At 41.4% G+C, this 24725-nt stretch overlaps 1 protein-coding gene across 2 annotated transcripts; it reads right to left on the bottom strand.

Moving 5' to 3' along the window:
* Positions 1-64: 64 nt before the first annotated feature.
* myh9a (myosin, heavy chain 9a, non-muscle) lies at positions 65-24322 on the bottom strand. 2 transcript variants are annotated; one of them, XM_047578042.1, is made up of 43 exons: positions 24094-24322; positions 20215-20405; positions 19982-20122; positions 19668-19824; positions 19267-19294; positions 18734-18827; positions 18274-18294; positions 16600-16692; positions 15711-15774; positions 15199-15297; positions 14770-14913; positions 14441-14536; positions 13931-14007; positions 13638-13832; positions 13245-13418; positions 12844-13017; positions 11888-12002; positions 11532-11722; positions 11202-11323; positions 10106-10175; positions 9863-10023; positions 9599-9707; positions 9171-9302; positions 8777-8983; positions 8464-8601; positions 8218-8341; positions 7951-8122; positions 7618-7830; positions 7328-7472; positions 7034-7240; positions 6781-6885; positions 6169-6321; positions 5628-5876; positions 5082-5294; positions 4771-4983; positions 4529-4690; positions 4035-4163; positions 3328-3416; positions 3117-3240; positions 1905-2113; positions 1715-1823; positions 1421-1593; positions 65-1030 (listed from the first exon to the last, which is right to left on the bottom strand). In XM_047578042.1, the coding sequence occupies exons 2-43, from the start codon at positions 20398-20400 to the stop codon at positions 922-924; spliced, it is 5886 nt and encodes a 1961-aa protein (XP_047433998.1). In that variant the 5' UTR covers positions 20401-20405; positions 24094-24322; the 3' UTR covers positions 65-921. The 2 variants fall into 2 exon arrangements, with proteins under 2 accessions (XP_047433998.1, XP_047433999.1); XM_047578043.1 differs by lacking the exon at positions 18274-18294.
* Between the last annotated feature and the right edge of the window lie 403 nt (positions 24323-24725).

The following is a 24725-nucleotide window of genomic DNA, read 5'->3' as shown; positions in this document are numbered from 1 at the left end:
AATGCCTTCTCAGATTACAACTTTTCAAATGGACTGAAGTCAAACAAAAGACAAGCAAATCAAATGTCTTTAATATTTTCTGAATTTATTGCATTAAGGCATTTTATAAAATACAGAATAGCCTTACAATGTTGGCATCAATGGCATATAATTTCTTTGATAATACAGTGGAAGAGTATAGTATTTATCTAAAATATGATGGATTCAACATTTAGAGACTAATGCGCCGATAGAAACCCATCCTGAAGTGCAAAGCAAAGCACAAAACATAGCACAGTGAACTACTACATAAGGACCCACCACCAATAAAAACCCATGAGAGACAATATATCAGCCAAGCTGTCATAAACCATACTACTTATTTGTACCCATATTTTCACCCAATATTACAGCATTTCATCTTTGCCACTGAAGAACTCCTCAAATTTTGTGTGTTGTCTGAGTTGGCATTGTGCAATTTTGGTTGAGGTAATAACGCAGTGAGAAGAAACGTGTACAGTACAGATGCAGATTTATAAAAGGTGAAATGCTGTTTGTACCTGCTGCAAAATCCCAGATGAAAAAAAACAAAAACAAATTTGTGTGCAAAACTAGCATAAAATGTCCAGTGATTTCTCCCCAAAAGTGACAGCACATCAGTCCCAAGCCAAAAAAAATGCCACAAAGAGCAATATTTTATGATAGAATATATCCATTAAGTAGAAACATAGATAAAGAGAAGTTTTTGTTAAGTCTTTGTAGAAAAACATTGCTTATACTCACTGAGATGAATAAAATTATTTGGCCAAATATAAATGCTTTAATTGGAAAATAACAACAGGAGCAGAAGGCTTAATCCTTGTTTGCATGGCTAATGTATTGCTAGATTTGCCTGTCGACTGTGGTCATTAAAATATTTGCCTCTTGGCTTTTATCCCCCTTTCACTCAGCTGCAGGCTCAGGCGTCTCAGGTGGCACATCCACATCCTCGTCGCTGTCCAGGCCTGTGCGATTCAAGGTACGCCGCATATTGAAAGGCAAATCCCCACGTCTTGAAAACAAATAATTTTAACAGTCAGGAGCTGCACAAATACAGTACACAGGTAGAAAATGATTCAGTAATACTGACTAAAAACTGAAAAAGAAAAAAAAAAAAAAATTGAAAGTTTGATTGCAGGTAGCACTGTAGTAACGAACTAGATTTAAGCCAGGAGACTGAACCTGCTGCTGTGACTTTTATTCCATCGATTACGACTCTCATATTTCCAATAATGCAACTTAATTCACCTGGTATACCTTCCTTACCTTGACTTGCCAAACCCCAATCCAATTAATCTTCACGTGTATGTACGTATGTATAAATAAAGAACTAAATGTACTAAATGTTCTACTCTCATCTGTTTGCACTCAGACAACAGCTCCTTGGATACGTAAACGTTACCTGAGTTTGCTCTTCAGAGAGGAGACTTCACGGTTCATACTGTCTGCTGACTCAGTGGCATCGTCCAGCTCCCTCTGCAGCTTCCTGCGGTAGGCGTTGGCTCTTGTGAGCTCCTCCTCCGTCTCCTCCAGCTGACGCTTCAGCTGACGCATTCGGCTGTTAGTCTTCTCCGCCTGCAGTTTTAAGTTTTAACTTGGCATGAACAACATCGATACGGTGCCAAAAACAATACAAGCCAGCCATTAAAATCCTCTCTTAAATGAAAAGTAAAAGGAGAGCAGTGACAAGGCTGACCTGATCTTTGTATTGCTCTGTGTTGCGCCTTTCATCATCAACCTGTAGCATCATCTCCTTCAGCTTCTTCTCAGTTCGCCTGGCAAGCCTGGAGGCCTGCTGGCGCTCCCTGAAATAAGTACCACATTGTTGTGAGAAAACCAGCACAATCCCAAGTACAAAAGTTGCTGTGTTACTGGTTTCCACTCACTTTGACTCAATGTCAAGCTGCTCTTCCAGCTGAGCTATCTTGGCCTCCAGGGTGGTGATTGAGGACTTGTACTTGGACTTGATGGTTACCTCCAGCTCCTGCAGCTTCAGTTTCAGCTCCTTATTCTGGCGATCAAGCTGAGAGCGAGTGCCCTCCAGCCGCTGGCTGGTACTGCGCTCTGAAGCCAGCTCTGTGGTCAGCTGCTCAGTCTAATATCACAGGAAGACACAGTAGAGATGCTATTAACATCAAATACTGAAATAGTAACCCACTTTTTTCTTCCTACACCTTCTGTACTAATGACACTACTGCTTAACACTGTCATTTACATCTTTCAGTTAGGGTTAGAGGGAAACTGAAAGATTTTTTCCAAACACATTGAACTAGTGTTCAGCTGGCTGTCACTCACTAGTGTAGACCGTCAATCTGCTTTTGAATAGAGTCCAATCAGCATAAAGCTACGCTCCATAGAGTACTGCTGGCCAAAACCTTTTGGGTGATTTCAATGTGACTGGAAACCACATAGACACATTGTCATTGACTCTCATGTTAAGATTGTGTTTTTTGAACTGCAAACACTACAGTGTAGTTTGAATAACTTCCGGGAGGGCTTGCCAAAACTGTTGCATGACCTGTATTTATTTTCTTTTATTTTTGTAGCAACCAGTTAACTTGCAATCAATGCTCTTAATCTCTAGTCAATGCAAACTAGTCAGAGATGTTTCTGATTTATAGACTGCATATTAAAATAAATGAAGGGACAGCTACTCCCCCTGGGCTGGCTGCAGTATACATCATAACGTCAAATGTATCTTTCCCAAAGTTGGTTTGTTTCGAACTGATGAGTGGCTCTGCAGGTCACTGTGCTAACCAAGGATAGCCAACCAGGATTGTGACAGTTTTTCAGTAAAATCTATTCTGTGGGACATACAGAGTCTGATTTCACTGAGGGTAATTTATCCATTTGCTGCTTTGGAAAAAAGATCAGCAAAATTCATAGGAAGTGAAATTAAAATGTATCAATTTAAATACAGAGTAATGGAATTTTACTTGTATAATAACTGAAATGACGTGTGTTAATTCACTACACATTATCACTGCCACTGCTCTTTACTCTGGATTTGCTGCAGCTACAGTGTTTTGTCTTTTTTTAATCAAAAGCTTCAATTATCTGCCACAGTCTACAGTCACTGAGATTGCGAGTCTCTTTACCTGCAGTGTGGTTCTCTTCAGACGATCATTCACCATCTCAGCATTGAGCTGTTCCTCCTCCAGCTCCTCCTCCAGCTGAGTGATACGAGCCTCCAGCCTCCTCTTCTCATCACTCAGAAGTGAACTGAGGAGGAAGCAAAGTGGCAATTAAAGTACAGAGAGAAGCTGTAGATTTCTCTAAGCTTAAATAAACTTATCATTTGGTTCATACTTCTTGGTGTTGCTGCTGTTAATTTCATCCTGGAACTCATCTCGCTCAGCCTGAACCTGTCTCTTTACTCTCTCTGCGGTGGCCAGATCCTGTAGGAAGAGAAATTATAGTTTTAAAAGACGTATACTACTGGGGCTTTTGTATTACATATGAGAAACGTCAGTTTGATCCAGGTTTCTCATAGATGAACTCCTTCAATTCAAAACCACTTTTTTCTTCAAGGAGCAATGAAAGCTTGAAGCCTCAACATGACAATGTTACATTTCCGAAATGTTTAAAAAAAAAACACATATACTACTCTTATCTCTGAACTATAACTCAGAGATCTATTATTTCAACAATTTATCATAATAGAATATCTCATTTCTGCTTTGCAAACTTCAAATTACCCAGGATATCCAAATCCACAGTTTTAATGCAAACACGCTACAGATGTAAACAACAGAATCCTGTAACATTCAAAACTTGACCAGGGATTAGATCTGGTCATGGTTTCCTCATAATTTATGTGTTGTAATTGTGACATTGTGGAAGGTCAGACGTCACAATTTAACACTTTAATTAATTTTTGTTTCTATATAATACCGTCACCATGTACTATTTCACACAGTAGCATCCATGATCTTGAGAATACCCCAAAGAAGACACTTTCCCCACATTGAGCCTTGAATCATATTTTATGGTAGCTTCTCTCCGTTGTTTCCTACCTCCTGGTAGTGAAGGACGTCAGCCTCCAAAGTCTTGAGCTTCCTCTCACTCTCCTTGGCCCCACTGATGGCTTCATCTCTGGACAAACGCAGTTCTTCCAGCTCTCTCATCAGGTCTTTCATTTGAACCTGTAGTGTGGACAAGCAGACGTCAGACACTTTGTATGAAAAAATTTAACTACAATTGCCACTACTGTTCTGAAGGTGCAAACGTCAGTAGATTGTATTAATCAAAATGACAAAGGGATGTATTCCCAAACATTTAGCAATTTATTAAATATTTAAATACAGGCATGTTATTACAAATGTGTAAATACCCTCAGTAAAAGTTACTAACAGGCAGTTAATTAATTCATAGTCAAATTGTTTAGTGATTGGAGGTTGCTGTTATTTGTTCATAATAAAAGTCACTTAAGCAAAACCAAGCCTATTGTTTGCTTGCTGTTGTAATACTATTACTTGCGTGTCTGTATGTGCGTCTATGTGAATTATACCTGATATTTCTTCAGCTGTTTGAGGGCCTCATCACGTCCCTTGTTGGCAGCATCAATCTGGGATTCCAGCTCTATCAGGTCCATCTCCAGTTTCTTCTTGGATGACAGGGCCTGACTACGCTGCCTGCGTTCATCTTCCAGCTCAACCTCCATCTCACGCACCTGAAGAAGAAGACATATATTCAGTCAGTTGAATCTCATTTAATTTTTAAAATAGAAGCGGTTATGGTCTTCTCTTGTACCTGTTTAACTAGTTGTTTCCTCCTCTCCTCTCCCTGCTCATCCCTGCCCTGCAGGTCTCGGTCAAACTGGGCCTTCATGGCCTGCATGTTGACCTCCAGACGAAGTTTGGCATCTTCTGTGGCCTGCAGCTCATCCTCCAGCTCCTCCAGCTGAACTCTCATCTCCTCCAGCTGCTGCTCCACGGCACGCTTTGACCTCTCCAGCTCATGAACCTGCAGGAGAAGGCGTTTCCATTGATATATGAAGTGTTTTTGAGGAGTGTTAAGAGTTGATTATTATAAGCTCCAATTCTACACCGGTCATCTCTTACACTCTTTCCGACATCATCCTTGGAAGAGACCAAGTCCTCCATCTCAGCTTTGAGCATTTTATTGGTGCGGTCCACCTCGTTCTTCAGATCTGTCATGGTCTCCAATTCGCGGGCCAGCGTCAATGCTCGCGTTTCCTTCTCCCTGGCTTCAGCCTCAGCCTTGTCACGCTCCTCAGCGTACTGAGTAGAAATCGTTTTCTCCTCTGCTAGCATCTAAAGAAAAGATAAAAGGTCATGATCTGAAAGAGAGCTTAAGAATCTGACTTTCTCCATTTGTCCATATATAAACTGGTTAAATCTAGCATTCTAGGATTCATACCTAGAGGAAACATGTCTTTAAAGTACTTCATGTTATTGGAAAAAAGACATTTTTTTGTCTTTGCATCTCCCAGCTTTTGTATCACGTTGTGGCTCAATATGGCAGCATAAAAAGCTGCAAACATCTCATTTGTGTATCCTAGCCATTAGTGATATAGTAGAAATAGTTCATACCTTCAAGTTTAACAATAATATGAAACATTTCAGTACATTCAGATGATGTGATACCTGATCAAACTTCTTCTGCTTCTTCTCCAGGTTGGAGACGATCTGCCTGAGGTGGTCTTGGTCCACCAAGAGGTCATCCAGCTCCTGCTGTAAACGGGTTTTTGTTTTATCCAGTTTGTCATACGCGGCCGTCTTCTCCTCCAGCTGCTGCATGATGCTATCCAACTCTCGCTGGACTCTCTTGCGACCCTCCTCTGCCCCCTCCACGGATGATGCCTCCAGTTCCAGCTTCTTCTTCATCTCTGCCAGCTAAAGACAGAAATAGAATTGAGAGGGATTAGATGGACATCAATGAAATCGCAGATATGATGACGTACAAGATCCTTCCTCTTCATCATCTGAAAAGACTTGGACAACAGGTGGAATGACATGAAAAAAGCCAGTATCACTTGGCCATGATTCTAAGAAAAGTGAACTATCCTAGTACGTAGATGTTTAGCAGTAATCATTTTTACCATCTTTGTTTCTATAGCTGTAGCTATAGCTGATGAATATCATGAATAGAATAACATCACACAAATGTGTGACACTGTGGACTAACCTGGGCCTGCAATGTGGAAACCTGCTTCTCCACGTTCCTCTTGCTCTCTTCTTCTTCCTCCAGCATCTCGCGTAGGCTGTTCTGCTCGTCTTCCATCTGCCTCAGGCGGGTGGAGAGCGACAGCTTCTGACGAGTCTCCTCTTGGAGCAGCTCCTAAAGTTCAGTGAAGGAAATATTGCAGCTTGAGAAAAGTATCCCAACCTTTTTAAACCAAAGCAACTAGTCTGCTTTTTTTTGGCCTATAGTTGTTTACACGTTAGATATTAGCTATGATCATATACCTTTTGCAGTGTTACTACCGATTTACATCCCTGAATTAATGATAATACTAAACATCCAACAACAATATCAAGTAAAACCTACAATTATAAGAAACAAAGTCCTTTTGTCTTCCAACACAGAACCACTAATCTGCTGATCTAATGACCCATGGTTTTTTATTTGGGACAAAATTTAGAAATGGTTTAATTTTCTGGAATTTGAATAAAGAAAATGTTAATAATACCTGTGCGTTCATATTTAAGAGGAAGGAGCCAGTCACTGCTTTCTTAAGAGGTAATAATCATAATTTGAAATTATAATGATAGTACTAATGTATTCTTTCGTATATACCTGTGTGTCCTGCAGCTGAGACTCCGCAGCAGAAATGTCCTTGCTGGATTTGATGTTCTTGCCCTCTGCTTCACTCAGGAGCCTGTTTACATTCTCCAACTCCGACTACACAAAAAAAAAAAAGAAACGAATAGTGAACAACTACAATGTCTTCTCAACAAGACAACATTCATTTCAAAAACATCCTTTACCTCTGTAAAAGCATTTAGTCAATTGTTCTCCCTCTAAGCCTCAGAGACCATTCCCTGCGTACCTGCATCTTTGTCATCTTGTCTGAAAGCTCCACCCTCTGTCGCTCACTTTCTCCAAATTTGACCTGAAGTTCTTGAACCTGGGCTTCAGCCTTCTTGCGACGATGTTCGGAGTCTCCTTTGCCTTGTGTCAGGGTTTTCAGTTCGATCTGCAGCTCGTTCCACTCACTCTCCAGGGCCTGCTTAGCTTTCTCCATCGACACCTTGTTCTGCAGGACAGACGCACACAAGACATGTTATTGACGGTATTCAGCTATTTGGTGGCTCCTTTCTCTTCAAACTGCAGCATTCATTACCCTTTTGGCCTGCTCCAGCTGTTCATTGAGTTCCTCAAATGCCTGATTGTGCTTCTGTCTCATGTCAGCCATCTGCTGCTCATGAAACTGGGCCTCTTCCTCCAGCGTCTTCTTCAGCTGGGCAACCTCTGTCTCACGCTTCGACCTGCATGGATCAAAAACTAGTTAAAGAACAAGTTGCGAGAAGAGGATATTAAAATTTTCCTCTAAGTGATGTATGATAGTTATCACCCAATCATCAATTGTACTTGTATTTCGATAAACAGATGTGAGAATCCACAGCCTGTTACCTCAGCTCCTGCTGTGCTGCAGTAGAATCCAAAGTGTCCTCCAGTTCAGTCTTTAGGGCTTCCAGCTCCTCTCCTAGGTCCCTGCGCTGTTTTTCAGCCTTGCTGCGTGCCTGCCTCTCCAGCTCCAGGTCCTCCTGGAGCTCAGAGATCTGGGCCTCCAGTTCCCTAATCTTTTTTTGGGCTGTGTTCTTTGCTGCAGCCTCCTCCTCAATCCTGGAGGTTAAGAAAAGTGAAGGGATGAGATTAACATACAACTAGTCTGTGAAAGTTCATGGAGTAAATCTAAAACTAGAATGGGAAAATACAGTCTCAAAGATTGAAATTCGCCCAAACCTGGCCAGTGCAGTGAGGAGTTCTTCCTCCTTCTTGGCCAGCTGAGCTCGAAGTTCATCAATCTGGGCCTGCAGGTCTGAAATCTGGTCATGGAGCTCAGTGGAGTCTCCCTCAAGTTTGCGACGGTTCTTCTCCAACTCCTGACGCGATTTCTCCTCTTTTCTCAGACGTTCTGTATTTACCAAAAACCAACAACAAATGAAAAGCTGAATATATTACTTGCAGGTAATTCAAATCACAGTCACAATCTAAACAACCACCACTTGCCCTCCAAGTCTGTGATCATGGCTTCATGTTTATTCTTGAGTTTCTGCAAGCTTTTGGACTTCTCTTCCTCCTCAGCCAAGTTGGTGGTGAATTCACCAATCCTCTCCTCCAGCTGTTTCTTCTCCTGAGGACAAAATACAATTTTGTTCAGTTGTTGAGTTTATTATGCATTCATGTTGGACCATTTCAGAGGTATTGGGTTTTGATTTGACCTATACTGGTCCGGATTAACACATTGCATGAGACCTTGTTGAGCTTGCTGTTTTGGTCGTCGAGCACCATGATGTCTTCCTCTAGTTTCTTCAGCTTAGCATCTGTGGTGACCTTCTCCATCTGAAGCTTTTGTCTGGCTGCTTCCTCCTCATCCAGCTGCTGCTCCAGGTCCTAGATAAAAAGACACAAAATTCTGGAACATTAACACATTTAAGGTTTATTTTTTTTACGTTGCTGCGTTGTCCCTTATTTAATACCTACCATCCTTGTAATCAAAAACATAACGTCAAGTTTTATATAAAAATAGACAACATCAATCATTTTGTCACCAGGACGTTTTACTGACCGTGATGTTCTGTTGCATCTTTTTTTTCTCAGTTTGCATATGAACGACCCTCTCCTCCTCTTCCTCCAGACGAGACTCCAGGTCGTGCAGGATCTCCTCCAACTCTTGCTTCCTGGTGGCCAGACGGGCTCTCATCTCCTCTGCCTCTGCACACAGCTCCGTCTCTGCCTGGAGCTGCTCCTGAAGAGCTGCCTTCTCTGCACTCAGCTAGCAGAGTGTCGTAAGAGAGTCACGTAATTACATCTCTACATTGATCAGTAGAAACGCTTCTGCTAAATATGTGCATTCAAATTTGGCATGATGGACGAATTAATCAGTTAAAAAAGAAAAATGTATGTATGTAGGCCTACAGATAAATCAGAGACTTTGAATTGATGAGACTGATTATATATACCTGTTGTTGCTTGGCCTCGAATTCTTGGAGCATCTCCTCAGCCTGCTGTTGTCTCTCCTTCACTTTGATCAACTCCTCTTCCTTAGCCAGCATTTCTTCCTCCTGCCGAGTCACCTGCAGCAGAGGTTTCACCTACGAGGAAAAAGAAAATTCAGATGGTGACTTTCTTGGGATTAAATAGCATAGCTCTTTTAAGACTTTTCAAAATGAGCCATCACCACCAGACTGACATGTTAGTTCCTCACAGTGATCCACTTTGGTTTTTGGAACAGAAGGAAAATGTCTCTAAAAATGATTTGAAGTAAGAGTAGAAAGCTAAGAAGACTTGATACCATCACCATATTGTAGGATGACACTTATTCCTTAACCATTTACTGATAATTCTGAATATAAATGTGCCCAACTTTAACTGCCTTTATTAATCGTACCTTTGTGAAAAGCCTCCACCACTGCCAGTTCCTGAGTTTGAGGTAGGCTGCGCAGTTTCTCTGGATAACTTTCATGGCTGTCAGCTGCTGCTGTCTCTTGGCAAATGCTCTGGAGTGGAAAAACAACTTTTATCATCATATCTATTCATCTGAAGAATTAACGTCAGCAGCAGTGTGCAAAGTTGTTGCCAAAATGTACAGCCTCTGATTAACTAAAGCATTTGTAAACTGATGCATGAATTCAAATGACTTGATCTGTCATACTTGCGGGCAACATATCCTCTGCACCAGGCCTGGAAGCTGATGATCACATCAGTGATCTTCATGTCCCTCTCCTCCTCCAGGTGGGCCAGGACGCCTGCTCTGAAGAACACTTTACTTTGGCCGATGCGGTACAAATTTGGGTCCAGCTCTAGTGCTTTGATCTGACGTGGCGGAGAGAGAGGTGATGCATGAAACAATGCTTGAGTTTAGGCATTTCTTCTAAAATTGATTTATTGTTCTTACCATGAGCACACAGGCTTGCTTGCCATCCATAAATCCCTTTGGAATGGAATTGGGAGTGAGGATTTCATACCTGAGAGGATCACACAGATTAACAGATTACCATTTAATAAAGAATAAATATGTACTTTTCTACAAACTGAGGACAAACCTTATAATCACAAACAGTTAAATGTTTTACATTGATCCAAGTGTCCAAGTGATGTCCATCTAATGAGGCAGCTGGCAAAACAGCTTGTTCTTCTTGAAATGGCCAGTATATCTGTCTGTTCTTGTGCTTGAATGCCTCCTATTTGGATTATGGGTTGCATGAATTCAGATACTTAAAGATCAAGTATTGTGTGAAGAAAGTCAAATTGACACGACTTGTCTTGTCACATCTTCACATGTGAAGAGGAACAGGGAGCAGCAGGAGTGTGGAACACAGGACCTCAAGACTGAAGAAGTCCTTTTCTCCCATTACTTATGTTTATATTTGGTATTATATGTATCTTCTTAAGGCTGTCAAATGATTAACAGGGATTAAGCCATCATCACAATTAATCTGATTAAAAGATCGACAACGAAATCCACCAGCAAATTGTTGATGTGCAGCCTCCTTCTCTCGGTTGCCACAGGATGTTTGGTGAAGTTGTTAATTGACTGCTATTGAGAGGAGTTGGACCGTTCCTCTGTTAGTGTTAGCAGATGCCTTTTCATATGAGTGAATTGCAGTAGACCTTTTGTTCTGACTGACTTACATATTCTGCATGTCACGGTAGAATGGACGTCATCTTTAGTGAAGCATTTCCACACTCTTGATGAACCAATTATAAGTGACTCATCATGCTACGGCAGTGAAGTCTAGTTGACTAGTTGACTAGTCTGTACAGACTAGTTCAGACAGTGTTGTGCCTTTTGCAGTTTTTATTCATTTATTTATTAAGAGATGGTTACATCATGATGATGCTATTTAAAGGGAGGGTACGATATAAATGTGCGTCAGTTTAACCTTTTGTCTAAACATGCTGTGAAAAGGAAGGTGGTTACAGTGGAAATGAATAAAATGAATGACATTAAGTCAGTGGTGTTTACAAATGCATCTACTCTCATTTTTCACCTCTGTCTGAACTCCTGGAAGACGATGCGGTTGGGGAAGCCCTGTCTGCAGATGCGAATCCCCTCCAAGACTCCATTACACCTGAGCTGGTCCAGAACCAGGTGAGGGTCCAGTTTACCGGACTGAAGAGAGAAACAATTAATGTAATAAACTAATAAAAATCCTTATTAAAATGTGTTTCAAGAGTTTGGCTGACTATTTTCATGTCAGGATAAAAGAAGACCTTTATTAGCAACTAATGGTGGGCATCATGACCCTTTACATGTTAAAATGATACAGGCTGAAGTAGGCAGCTTTTTCCTCATTACTATGATGTCCTTTGTTGTGTACCTTCTTCTCGTGGTTGGGGATGATGCAGCGGACAAAGTTAGGGTTGGTGTTCCTGAGTGTAGCCATGAGGTTACCAAGCTGCTCCTTGTACAGCTGGCCCACAGTGCGGAACATGCCCTTGCGGGTTTTGAACGCACCATGCATGGAGTCCGACATTCCTGCCACCTTATCCAGACCAACAATGCGGTCCACTATGAAGATGAACACAGAGTCAGATAATCATAGTCAGGATATTTAGATTTTACAACTAATGACACTCATGCTGTCACTGACAACTGACAACAGATTGCTTCAAAACAAATCCTCACATGTTAGAAATTCAATTTCTCATGGATAAATTCAGTCACATCACTTACCGTCTCTCCACAGGTCACAAGTAAACTTGTCTGTTGACTGGTTGAGCAAAGTGGCGACACACTCATTCAGGGGATCCATGTTTTTCATCAGCCATTCATCTGCCTTGTAATCCACCTACACCAAGGTAGAAATTTTAAATGAAAAACTGAGGAAACCACTAAACCATGTTGGGCTTGTGTGGTGGTTTAAGCAAATGCCACAGTATGTATGAAGGACTTAAGTTGAAAATACAGTGTAACTGGTAAAGAACTGTACTGTATTTTATTTCAAATTAATGAAATGTACCTTTACATTTATGACAGATATAGTCAGTAGTTGGAGAATTTAGTTTGTTGTCATTGTTTTTAATTGTTGATTTTCTTTTTTATTGTTACAGTATAATACTGTTTTAAGGGACATTTAAAGGAAATTAGCATCTTTGCTATAATCCAGGATGTTTACATTACTGTATGTTTGTCATTAACATATATTATCGCTTTCAAAGAAATAAATAGACTGAACCTCATAAGACTGTTCAAAGAAAACTTTGTTAATGATTGATTCAACAAAAAAATAATATTAAACACAGCTGTTTTATTACGCTGTCACTATCTGCATATGCTGCTGACATAAGACATAACTTCAGCTGTCTAGAGGAATGTGGACAAATCACTCCTGACTGTGTGCCAATCAAGTAGGACTTTACATCAATGCTTTCTCAAATAAGACATTGAAAGAAGTGCTTTTTTTTTTACACAACACCAAGATGTCACATTACACTTCCTTTGACCTCTTAGATATAGGTGGTAATCACTTTATTATTTTATCCTATTAGACAGACTGAATTTGAAAATATCGCATGACCTTTGACCCCCAAAGTCACTTCTTCCTTCAACCTTGATGTGGTAAACTTCAAATTCAAGGTGAATGAATTAACTTGAAAAATAAACAGTAGCAATGTAAAGCGTTGTCTGACCTTCCCAGCATAGTGCATGATGCAGAAATCTGCGTCATCCTTGAGTTTCTTGGGTTTTTGGAACTTGGGGTGTGTGCCCTGCTCCTGAACCACCTTCTCCACAAAGGTCTTGTCTGTGGCTTTGGGGAACCAGCACTCCTCATCCAGCAGGGCCAAGATGCCTGGAGGACCGGCCTGTGACGAGCAAACAAGACGACACATGTCAGTCGGTGGTTCCCTCACTGATTTATAAATTTATGCACTGCTACATGCCTCAGCTTGTACTGCACAACTGTTCGCTGCGGAACATGAAAGAATAAAACCAGAAGGTTTGTAACTGTTAATTCTAAATGTCACTCCAGGATAAGCCGGGTACTGTGAGTGTTACTGTTTGAGGTCTGAGGAGGAATAACCCATCGTACAGGTTTCTCAATGAGGTCGATGCAGGGCTGCAGGTCGAGGCCGAAGTCGATGAAGCTCCACTCGATGCCCTCCCTCTGGTACTCCTCCTGCTCCAGGATGAACATGGTGTGGTTGAAGAGCTGCTGCAGCTTCTCATTGGTGTAGTTGATACACAGCTGCTCAAATGAGTTGAGCTGTTGAACAGAATTGGGGAATAAATGATTAGGCATTTGACCAGTTACTTTAATAAATAACTTAAGTCATTTCTGGACCAAAGCTGTAACAAATGTATGTACAGCAGTATCTTAAATCTGAATATCTCCTATGTGAATAGCTGACGCCTTCAGAGTCTCTGTAGCTTAATTATAAAATGACAGTTAAAAACTGAATCTGTCAAGTGCTAAATACTTTACCTCAAAGATCTCAAATCCAGCGATATCTAGGATGCCAATAAAAGAAGCTCCCTGTCTCTTGGTCTTGTCCAAGGCCTTATTGATTCTCAGGACCAGCCAACGGAACATCCTCTCATAAGAGGCTTTGGCCAGCGCCTCAACAGCAAATTCGGCCTGCTCCTGGGTCTGGGCCTTCTGGACATAGTCCCTGCCGACCTGGAAAAAAGAAATAGAAAATAATTTAATGCATTTTGTATTGATTTTGAATTCAGTCTTGCAAACTACAACTTTGTGAACTTAAAAACTATACACACCTTGATTCTAGGAGACAGGATTGCTCGAGTGAAGTCGGTCACATTGATGCCAAGCAGGTGACACACTTTCTGAGCAGCTGGCAGAAAAATTAGGGTCACATTTGAGGATGTAAATGATGAATCCAAAGTAAGGATTACAGAAACATGTGTAGAGTGTGTAGAAAACAAAGGCATTAGGGTGAGTGAAGATTTTTCACCACTCATACAAGCACTTTCTTTTTCAGTTAAGGTTTAGAATTTAGGCTTTTATCAGGAACATATATTGGTGGTGTCCACTTGAAATTCACATGTCTATTGTATGTTAAGAAGACAGTGACCTGCAATTAATGGAATAACTTGGTGGTGCTCATTTCTGCACAATTAGTGGTTCTCCAAGAGGTTTCTCCTCCTCTGAGTCCTGAAATGAAGTGTGCTTTACCCACAGTCCATTTTTGATAAACAGAAAACATCACGAGCCAAAGAGCAGGCACAGAGGAAAATACAATGACGGTGGTGTAAAAATGTGTGTACCGGTATCGTCAGGCATGGAGGCCTGGTCGGAGTGACGCTCCTTCTTGAAACTCATGTTCCCCAACTGCAGCACAGCCGACACCACCTTCAACAGACCTGAGAGGGAAACACAAGACATTAGTTTCTGCTGGACAGGAAAAACACCACCAACTAAAAAAAAAAAAACCCCTACCTGTCTTTACATTCAAGAGTGTTAAGTTGTTCAATCTGAGCTACATTTCAACTACCTTCAAAATTTACAATTTATATAGGAATGTAGGATGTAGGAATATAGGAACCTTTGAATCAATTAATCAAGAAAAGGTTAAACAAATAAAAGAGATGGGTACCAATTCTTTCCTCTTCTGGAACACTCATGATCTCAAAGGCGTCCATGGTTTCAGTGAACATGTCTGTGTCCTGCTGCCCAGGGATCGTCACGTTTCCATTGGAGAGGAAGCGGTACTTGCTGTAGTCTTCCAGACACAACTCAGCTGGAAGAGAAGAGAACTGTTTATTGACAGCTGATCATTTCATTTCTAGGTCAGGTCAGAACACATTTCACAACTGATCTGTGAAAATGGAACATCATTTGTCGTGGTCATTTCTGATGAATTAAGTTCTTCAAACACTTCCGTTCAAAAGACCGTCTTGCTACTGAACTGAAAGTCATGTATCACGATTAATGCAACCACAGTTATTTTGCAAGGATCAACTCCAGCTTCCTTGTGTAGGCCAGTTTGTTGTATGTGTCGTAATAAAATGGTTTCAGTGCTCACAGCGCAGCTTCTCCCCTGCTCCTGTCAGCATGTAGTAGAAGACGTGGAAGCTCCTCTCGTCTTTAGCTTGTCTGATGGCTCGAGACTTCTCCAGCAGATCTGAGGACATTTCAGTCAAGGACAAAGAAATACAGAGAATACAAAACAGCAGCATCTTTAAAATGCAGTTGTCTAATATGACTTAATTCAAAGTGGTTTTGGAACTACGACTGCACAATTAAGACTGCACTTATCTTATAGGCTCTGTGTTATTAAAGGGCTCTTTTAATAGAGTTAATGTTTCAGTGGGTGTTTTTCTCATATGGTTCATGGAACAATTACAGGTAAAGTAAAATTATCATGAACTAATTGACACAGGCCAGGGGACATTCTGCCAAGAAAATACTGGTTTGCTTTCAGGATTATCGGCTAATGCCCTCTTTAGAGGTGCTGAGCTCATTTTTGGCTCCAGGGTCAACAGGAAGATAAAAACATTAGTCCTGAGAAAAGTAAGCAAAGTTTTAAAAGGATGCAAGTTTCGATGTTGGCCCCAACTATGTATCCATTGACATCAAAGTTGATCCTGATAAATTTTCCCTGAAAGAGAAGAGACATCATTTTAATATTTAGCACTAGAGTTTTTTGTTTAAAGATAAGATACGACTTGTCACATGCACAGTTAAAAAAAAGTAATACAGTAAAGTCAGTAATAATTACACATTTTATTTAACATAATGTTCAGTATAATATGATGTAACATTCATAAGGGGCACTCTTCTATATTATAATTCTATACTATATTTCACAGGGCAACCACAGAAATGTTCTGATACACTAAGCATTAGCAAACAATGTTGTGGTCACATTGGTCACATTTGTTCAGGAAAGTTACAGCAGTGGAGCATCAGCAGACAGAGAGGGTATTTACTGCAGCTCTGTGGCCTGTATATGAACTACATGTCTATTTTGATTCAACTTCTAAGCTACAGAGCGATTGCTGGGTCCATACCAGCCCAAAAATGATCCAACGTGCAGGAGGAATGTGCTCAACTTCAAACAGAAAACTAGCTGTGAAGGCATCTTCAGCTTAGTAAGTGTTCACCTCAGCTGCTCTTCGTTTTGTGGTTCTGACAAAGTCTGATAAATTTGGGTTAGGTTGTCCTGCACTTGACCACTTTTATTTTTTGAAGTGAGGTGTTGAATTCAGGAACGAAGGAGTGGTCCAGTCTTATCACAGATGGGTGTAATGATTGATTAGGCATTAGGAGAAGCCTGGGGTCATACATACCAGGCAGAGAAACTGACAGATCGAATACCAGCTGCTGCTTCTTTGATTTCCACCATTCATTTTTTCCTTTTCACACCTAGTTTCATTTAAGTACACTAATAAAAATGGATGAAGCATCCTTGATATATTCTTACAAATCTTGAGGAGTTGTCGTTCTTGACAGTCTTTGCATTGCCAAAGGCTTCCAGGATGGGGTTTGCTTGCAGCAGCTGCTTTTCCAGCTCCCCCTGACAGAGAAAAGAAAGTATTAGACTAAAGTGTGGAGGGACATTTTTCAAGCAGCGCTGCAGATCTGCGAGTAAACCCCAGTACGAACAAACCTGTATGCACCTTATTAAAAACAATTCTAACCTCACAATCAAAGAAATGATTTCAGTAGATTTTACTATTGCACAACTAACCACACATACACACAAGCAAAGACTGAATCCTGAACATTCCAACACACATTCCCGAGCGCAGCAAGCCCACTCAAGCTCCGAAGCCCGGACGACTGTCTCTGTCCATGCAGGCACAAACAAGACAACACAAGAAGCACACAGGTAGGTTAGCAAAGACCCCCCAGAGGAAATGCATGAGACGCTGCGCATATTGCAACCTGACAATGGCTACATCAAGATTGACCAGAGTGAGAAGATAAACTGCTGCTGGGTGGAGTGGGAAACCTGCCCCCTGATGCAGCTTTAAATTAGGCACAAACACTAGAGCACAGTTCAACCTCGGATAAAGTTACTGCTTGACTGTAGAAGTGTAAATGACCTTCTTCTTTGTTCCCTGAACCCACAACAATCAATGGAAAACCTGTTTTTGTGTTTTAAAAGACCCAACTCTTTAAAAACTTCCTGGGAAAATTTCTCACTGTTTTTTCCTCTTTTCACCTTCATATTTAGATAATAGTTTATGCAGGATTAATTTACTTAGAATCCTTTCAAGACCAATTCTAACTGCAAGATAAATATAAATCAAGGTGAATGGCAAGTTAATTTGGCTTAGCATGAAGCCTGGAACAAGAAGGACTTATATGGGAGGATCATTAGAGACTGCAAAAAAATGCTTGTCAATGTTACCTAAAGAGAAAACAATAGATTAAGAGCAAACACTCCAACCAGCTGTTGAGAGATTCAAAGTGAAAGCTTTGAAATGTGTAGTATAATCTCTGAAAAGTGGATGTTGAAAAGTCAGCTCTGAAAGAACTGTGCAATACATCCTTCACAGTTTCAAGGTAAAGCTTCCCCATTTTGAAACGGAACTGCTTTTGCAGATCACCATTTACACAGGAACCGGGAAAGAATCAACTACATTATGGCAACAGGGACAAAGTTAAATTTCAGGGTTTTTATGCAGTTATGAATTATGGCATAATCTTAATCCAAAAGATTTTAGAGTGTCAAAATGATAAGCAGTGGTTTTATGAAGATTAATGTGTAAGTCTGTTTTGTAAACTTCCGTTTCAGTCAAGATTAAACTAACAAGACATAACATGTTTTAGAGACACAAGTAAGTGGATCTTTCATTTTTCTTTCTTGATCGGCAAGGCTAGAAGTTTTCCTTACACTTCCTGCTAAACTAACCTAACTGGCCACAGCTGGATATTAACGCAATATCAATCATCTCATCTCTCTGCAAGGAAGTCAAAATGAGCATTATATAATAATAATTATATAATATTTAAAACTGCTCCTTTCAAGCAACATACTATTTCAGACTAACACTATATGCATTTCCTTTAATACCCAGACAAAGACCAAGACATATTTGCTGTTAGTAGTTTAGTACAGACACTGATGGAGTCAGAGCGAAGAACTCACATGTGATAACACAGCACTGCCCTGGAGAGGAGGTAAAAAAAAAAAAAGACACAGTTCAACACATTTGATACAAACACACAAATGACATACAAAACCTGGTGTCACCTGACAATGACAATCATCCAGAAACTATTTATAAAAGGTTTCATGTCAGGTCTTGTAAAATAACCCAATTCTAAGCATGTCAGTAAAACACTCCCACACATGCATCTGCTTTCTGCCTCACTTCAAGCCACTGCAGAGGTGAGGCAGGCACGTCGAGGCCTGAAACAGGAATGTTCAGTAATCACCACAACATTTGTTCATGTATACTACATTAAAGAGATGGACTTATGTGGAAATCCACAAACAGGAAGAATGGAGAGGCAGAGGAGAGCAGAGGGCATCAGAGGAAAGACAAAAATAATGGGGTGCTTCTATAATGGTATATGTATCAAAAGAAATCTGAAGAACAACCCACCTGGTCTTTCTTGGACTTGAAGGAGGAGGCCACATGTGCGAGATACTGAATGACTTTCTTTGTGTTTTCCGTTTTCCCAGCTCCTGACTCCCCTCTGCACAAACACAACAGATTCAGACAGAGAAATGATTTTCATTAAAGTGGGACAGCTGGAAATCATTAATATGAATGAAGAAAACAAAAGTTGATTGTTATCAAAGTTTAATTTTAATCGGTTTAAAATGCATTAAGAAAAAAATATATAATTTTATAAAATTAAGTTACAGATTTAGGAGGCAATTCTCTTTTGATTCATCACCATAAGCAACACACTTCAAATCTCTTTCACATGTGCACACCACCTTGTCAAGTCATGAATAAAAAAGGTGAGAGATGCTGACTTCAACTACGCCCTGAGGAGAAAACTAAATCTATGTGTGGCCAAACAATGACTATACTGTACAAGAAGTTGTATGAAACTCAACTGAAAAGACTTGACACTTAAGAAATGACTTAGGTACCAACAAAGGTGCTTAAAGAAGAGAGCAACATACGTGCAAAGGATGGACTGGTCCTCACGATCTGTGGGAAAGAAACATGAGAAGTCACATCAGGTGACAAAGTTGGCAGTAGAAAACACGACGTGTGTGTTTGTTTTGTAGCCACAGTTAAACACAAAAGCCAAACTTTCTCTGGATCCAGCTGCTTGGATGTGAATATGTATTGTGCTGAATATGATACCGTAGATTTTACACTGCTGGGGGAGGGGGGCAAAAGGGAAAACTATTTAAAGTTGTCATCTGTGGATCTTGGTAATTACTCACCATTTTCTGATATGTTTTAATCCTAATTATTTGAGTATAAATAATTATAAGTTGCAGCCCTAAAACCAGCTGTATGTATACATGTGCATATTGGTGTAAATGCACTGTGTGTGTACATGCTGCTGTGTTACCCTGCATCATGCTCCTGTAGGCCGTGTCAGTGATGGCGTAGATGTGAGGGGGCATCTCATGTCTTTTCTTGCCCTTGTACATGTTCACTATGTCTTCAGAGTAGATGGGCAGGTACTTGTACGGGTTGACCACCACACAGAAAAGACCAGAGTACGTCTGAGAAGGAAAGTGATGGAGTGTTATTACCGAGTTCAAAGCAACGAGTGTAAACAAATAGATGTCATTAAGACGGTCTGTAACAGGAGACTCTACAAATACTCCTTTGTGGCATCGCTAAATAAATATGTGTCTACAGATATCCGTGCAGACTCACGTAGATGAGGCCAGAGTAGTATCTCTCCTTGAGGTTGTGCAGCACAGAGGCCTCATTCAGGCAGGTGAGCTCTGCCATGTCCTCCACCTTGTTGAACTTGGGTGGGTTCATCTTCTGAATGTCATCCTTGTTGACCTTCACCTGAGAATTACAGATACAAGGCTCTCGTTGGACACCGTCCTCCGACAATAAAAGACAAAGTCAGGCTGAAAAGACAAATTCTCCACTCTCACCTTCTTGCCAGAGTCAGCCAGCTCCACCACACACTCGTCTCCCTGCTCCTCTTTGACTGAACCGGCCTCAAAGCCCATTTTCTCACTGGGGACCCATACCAGCTTCTTGGTGGCCCAGTCAGCCTGAGCCAGAGGGTTGTTGATCCCGCTGCGGTCCCCATACAGGAACTTGTCCGCGTCAGTCATGGTAGCTTGAGGACAGAGAAGGAGAAGGATTTAAACAAACATGAAATGTAAAGAAGGGGCTTCACCTTCATCATTAGACTTATTTTCAACACTGCAAATTCTGTCTGATGGAGATTTTTGACTTAAATGCTTCATAATGCCCTCTGACACCCATTTGGTGTCAGCAACACAGTTATTTCACGGGTCAAATTCAAAGACGACAACTTTAATATCAAGGAAAGCATTAAAAAAAATGAAAATTTATAAAAACTTTTTCATCTTCTATATTATTTTGTAATTTGTTACCAGAATCCTGTAGGTGAGGGAGGCATAACCTCACAAATGATGAAGCTTGCGTGATGCTGCAGAGTTTGACACCACTAAAACCACAGCAACTTATCAGAATCATGGTAAATACAAACAGACGCAAGTCAACACAAAAGTCTTTTATTCTCAGGGAAGAATGCGGCTTTAACACCGACCACCGTCTCTGACTGTTCTGATGCAGCTTAAGATTCAGATTAAAACATTTCCAGACTTGACAGACACAGACATAGACTGAATGCCATCCTTCCTGACATCTCTGCCACTAAACATGCTTTAAAAGTAATCAAGCATTAAATCATTCCAATAGAATGACTGAGAAAATGACCATTTAGTCCATCAGTTCATACACACAAAGAGTACTAAGCAGAGTTTGGGGGTTAAGTGTGTTGCTCAAGGGCACATCAGAGGCTACTTATTCACTCCATTCTCCCTCTGTAGAGCTTTAATGAAAAAAATACTTTTAGTGTACAACACCTAAAAACCCCTCTGTGTGTGTGTGATGTGATCAGCCTCTGTTATTACCGCTTGTTGTGGAACAGCCGTCACTCACGGTGGTCACAGGTCTGCGCTGAGTTTGGTTGATGAGTTTTAGCTTCAAACTACTCCCATGAATATTAAATGGAGCTATGCGTGCACAGAGACAGACGGCTCTGCAGCACAGGTTTGGGCACATTATCTCTGCAACATCTGTTTGTCACTGTATCATTATATGAACACGCAGTTTCTTTACCTTTAAACCTAGTTGTGCAACAGTGCTGTGGAAATCCACTGCTCTCAGGACTCATCACAAACACGATTCATTTCAGTCCGTACCGCTGTATAAACAACCTGAAGCTCAATACAACCAGACGAGGCTATTAGTCACTTCCGAGCTCTACAGTTCGACTCCCTCTCCTTCTACCTGTCCATCCTCTAGTCCCTGTCTGGCCTGCATTCCTTCCTCACCAACTCATTACGAAGGATTCCACAAATTCCCGACTCCTGCTCATTACCCACAATCCTCTTTTCAGATCCCCCAATTTCCACCAGAGGTAATAAATGCATACAGCCGTTATCCTGCTCTGTGCATTAAATCCATTTCTGCTGTTGAAGGTGGGCCAAGGTCTGATGCAGGTCAGCGGAGGGCTGGTGTGCAGGCAGAGAGGTGGGAAGGAATGTGGGAGCAAGTCTGGGCAGAGACAGAAATGCCATCATTTTCCCAACCACACCCTAGAGACATCCTCAACGCTGCATCAGAAAAATTACAAGCCCTCTTAGCTTTCTTCTGTGTTCACCCACAGGCTATGGATATACAGAGTATGAACTGATTCAGACTACTAGAAGGGCAGTATGTTATTTTTGAAAGTGCTGATGAGAAAATATAAAAAGGTTCTAAATAAAGTTACTTCATGAAAGATGAAAAACTAAACTAGTGAACATATTAGTGAAACAGATTATATAAAAAGCAATGTTAGATTTTGTGCAGCATTAAAGTGTCCACACATTACTGCCTTTTGTTGCACATGAGAAACAATGAGGAAGCATCTCACTGCTGCATAAACACTAGATTAGACTACTGCTCCGGTAGATGCAGAGAATGTCAGCTTCTGGATGCTCCGAGTGTGGGTTCAGGTGACGAGGACAGGCCTGAGGATGAATGATGAAAAACAGTATGCTGTGTGTGTACAGAGAGGCAGATAAAGACATGGATAGAGTGTGTGTTTATACAGTGAGGGATAAAGGGATCAGTGCAGAAGGTGTCATCTGTGTCTCTCCTAAGTTCATTATGTGCTCAGACTCTTTAAGATCAGTGGGGGAGGAAGAGGAACACGGCGACATGTCTTCTTTATCGAGTGGTACTGTAAACCCGAGGCCATACATGACTAAGAATGATTGTATATGTTCACACCTAGTGCATCTGAGGGCCAAAGACCGCATTAATAATTGCACTAAGAACACCAAACCATCACACAGAAAGCTTGTGACACTCACATGTGGCTTTGCTGTGAAAGCCGTCCATGAGCCAACTTCCTCAGGAAGTTGCACAAACAGCCGCTCTGCACATTTTGACACTCCTGTGGTTCAAAATGAACCACGCACAAGACTAGACTCTTCCAGTCTAATCTTCTGTGTCCATTCTTGTCCTTCAAATCCAACACATCCTCTTTAAAAATCACACCCAGCACTAGAGGCATGGATGGATCCCCTCAACCTGATCACCGGACACATACGTCCCTATTGTCTTCCTTGTGTTGTCCTGCAGCAGCATCTCCGCTCTCCTGCTTTCTCCTGTTCTTGGCGCCCACCCAATCCTGCTTTATCCGAGCTTCCCGGCTATTACCTAACGCCAAGAGCCCAGCCATCTGCAGCCTGGCCGCTCGTACGAGGCAGGTGGGGTGACACAACACACGGCAGGGACTCGGTGAAACGGGGGGGGGGGAGTGCGAGTGCAGCGTTTGATTTCTTAAATGTTCAGGGTGTGGGACGGTGCAGCAGTAGCAAGTTATGAAACAACAAGAACACAAAATGAGACAACATTTTAAACATCTGCATTTCACTCTGGAGGCGACAAGAGAGGAAGAGGGCTGAGAGGGCGTTTCTGTGCCTCAACAAAAAGAGGAAGACGCATCAGAAAACTGGCTTTACAAGTCAGAACTGGAAACGCCATCCAGCTGAGTTCGGCCTGTAAAGATCGGTCTGATCACAGGCAGCAACGCCACACGGCTGCTACAGAGCTTAGTCCTCTATTGTAGCTGCCTGCCAATTTAATGCCCTGAAGGCAGACACACACACACCAGCAGCTGGGTGTGAGCGTTTGTTTAATGAAGAGAGAGAGAGAGAGAGAAAAGTTGATCTCATGCAAACCTGACATCTGATGAACTGCTGAGGCGAAAATATAGGGATATAAACTAAACAGTGAATATTGGAGAACACATGAATTTCCACTGAAGATGAGCCTGTTTTTCCTGTCCTGATAACGCTGGTGGTGTCACTGTGAATAGTATTTTCTGCAAAGAAGGAAACCAAAGATATGTTGTGTGTTTTAAATTACACCACTTATCATTCCTTCTGATGGAGGCTAAATTTGACTTGTTACACTAGTGTGAGGACCACGAGTTGGAGAAGTGAGCTTCGCTCAGCTTTTAAAGTCGTTTTTAAGACAGGCTGCATCAATAATGAGAAAATAGGAGAGATAATTGAGCACGCGCAGGGCTCCTCTGTGAACACCTGGCCAGGTGAGCCACATTTCTCATCTGGACCCAATTAATTTAGAATTTGAAAGTCGAAATTTTAAATGAAAAGTGTTCTCCGTCTGCTGGAAACACGGGTGATATATCACTCAGGTCTCTGCAGCTAAAGGAGAAAAAAGAAAAAAAAAGAAGAAGAAAACGGTAAGAGGGAACACACCTGGTTTTCAGCTGCAGGCACTGCAGGTGAGGTCTTCCTGTGTCCGTGTTTGCAGCAGCGCTGTCCTGCTCGACGACACCTCGTTTTTTTTTTTTTTTTTAACAAAACAAGAAGCTGCTGGTGAAAATAAACGCCTCTGCGCTGCGGGTAGTCCGACCTCAGCCGAGTCTCTGCTCCGTCAGACGGTCCAGCTGCTCAGGAGTGGCTCGGCGATGATCTGCACCTTTGATCCACCCAGTTTTATTTTTCGCAGGTGAGTTGAAGGCCCCGCCCCCTTCTTCCACTCTGTGTAGTTGTGCGTGTGCTGCATTCATGGGCTCCACGTAAAAATCAGTATTCGTGGGTGTGTTGCCACATTTAAACCAAAATATAGACCTTTAAAACAAGCAGATGTTATTTTAATTATTATTTTAACAATTAGATACCACAAAGGAGCGCAAATGAGCATTTTATACACTATGTGATCAATGAATATGTCTCGCTGTGCAGATGTGAAGGCTTCAAAAGACTGATGCATGCAGAGTGCTCACTGTGAACTTCCTTGATGATGCCCCAGAGATCTGCACTCAATGGTGGAATATAAAAAGTTCACAAATTACAGTGACAAAAAAGTGAAAAATGAACCACCGACA

Source organism: Mugil cephalus, chromosome 2 (assembly GCF_022458985.1).
Source record: "Mugil cephalus isolate CIBA_MC_2020 chromosome 2, CIBA_Mcephalus_1.1, whole genome shotgun sequence".
NCBI lineage: Eukaryota > Metazoa > Chordata > Actinopteri > Mugiliformes > Mugilidae > Mugil > Mugil cephalus.
This window is presented reverse-complemented; position numbering and strand designations above follow the sequence as displayed.

What these genes read in the sequence shown, in the direction of transcription:
- myh9a (XM_047578042.1), bottom strand. Translation starts at nt 20,400, where the DNA reads ATGACTGACGCGGACAAGTTCCTGTATGGGGACCGCAGCGGGATCAAC. An exon ending in GACCAGTCCATCCTTTGCAC is followed by an intron (nt 18,828 to 19,266) that starts GTATGTTGCTCT and finishes GTGTTTGTGCAG; the next exon opens with AGGGGAGTCAGGAGCTGGGA. An exon ending in TTGTGACCTGTGGAGAGACG is followed by an intron (nt 11,723 to 11,887) that starts GTAAGTGATGTG and finishes TCATCTTCATAG; the next exon opens with TGGACCGCATTGTTGGTCTG.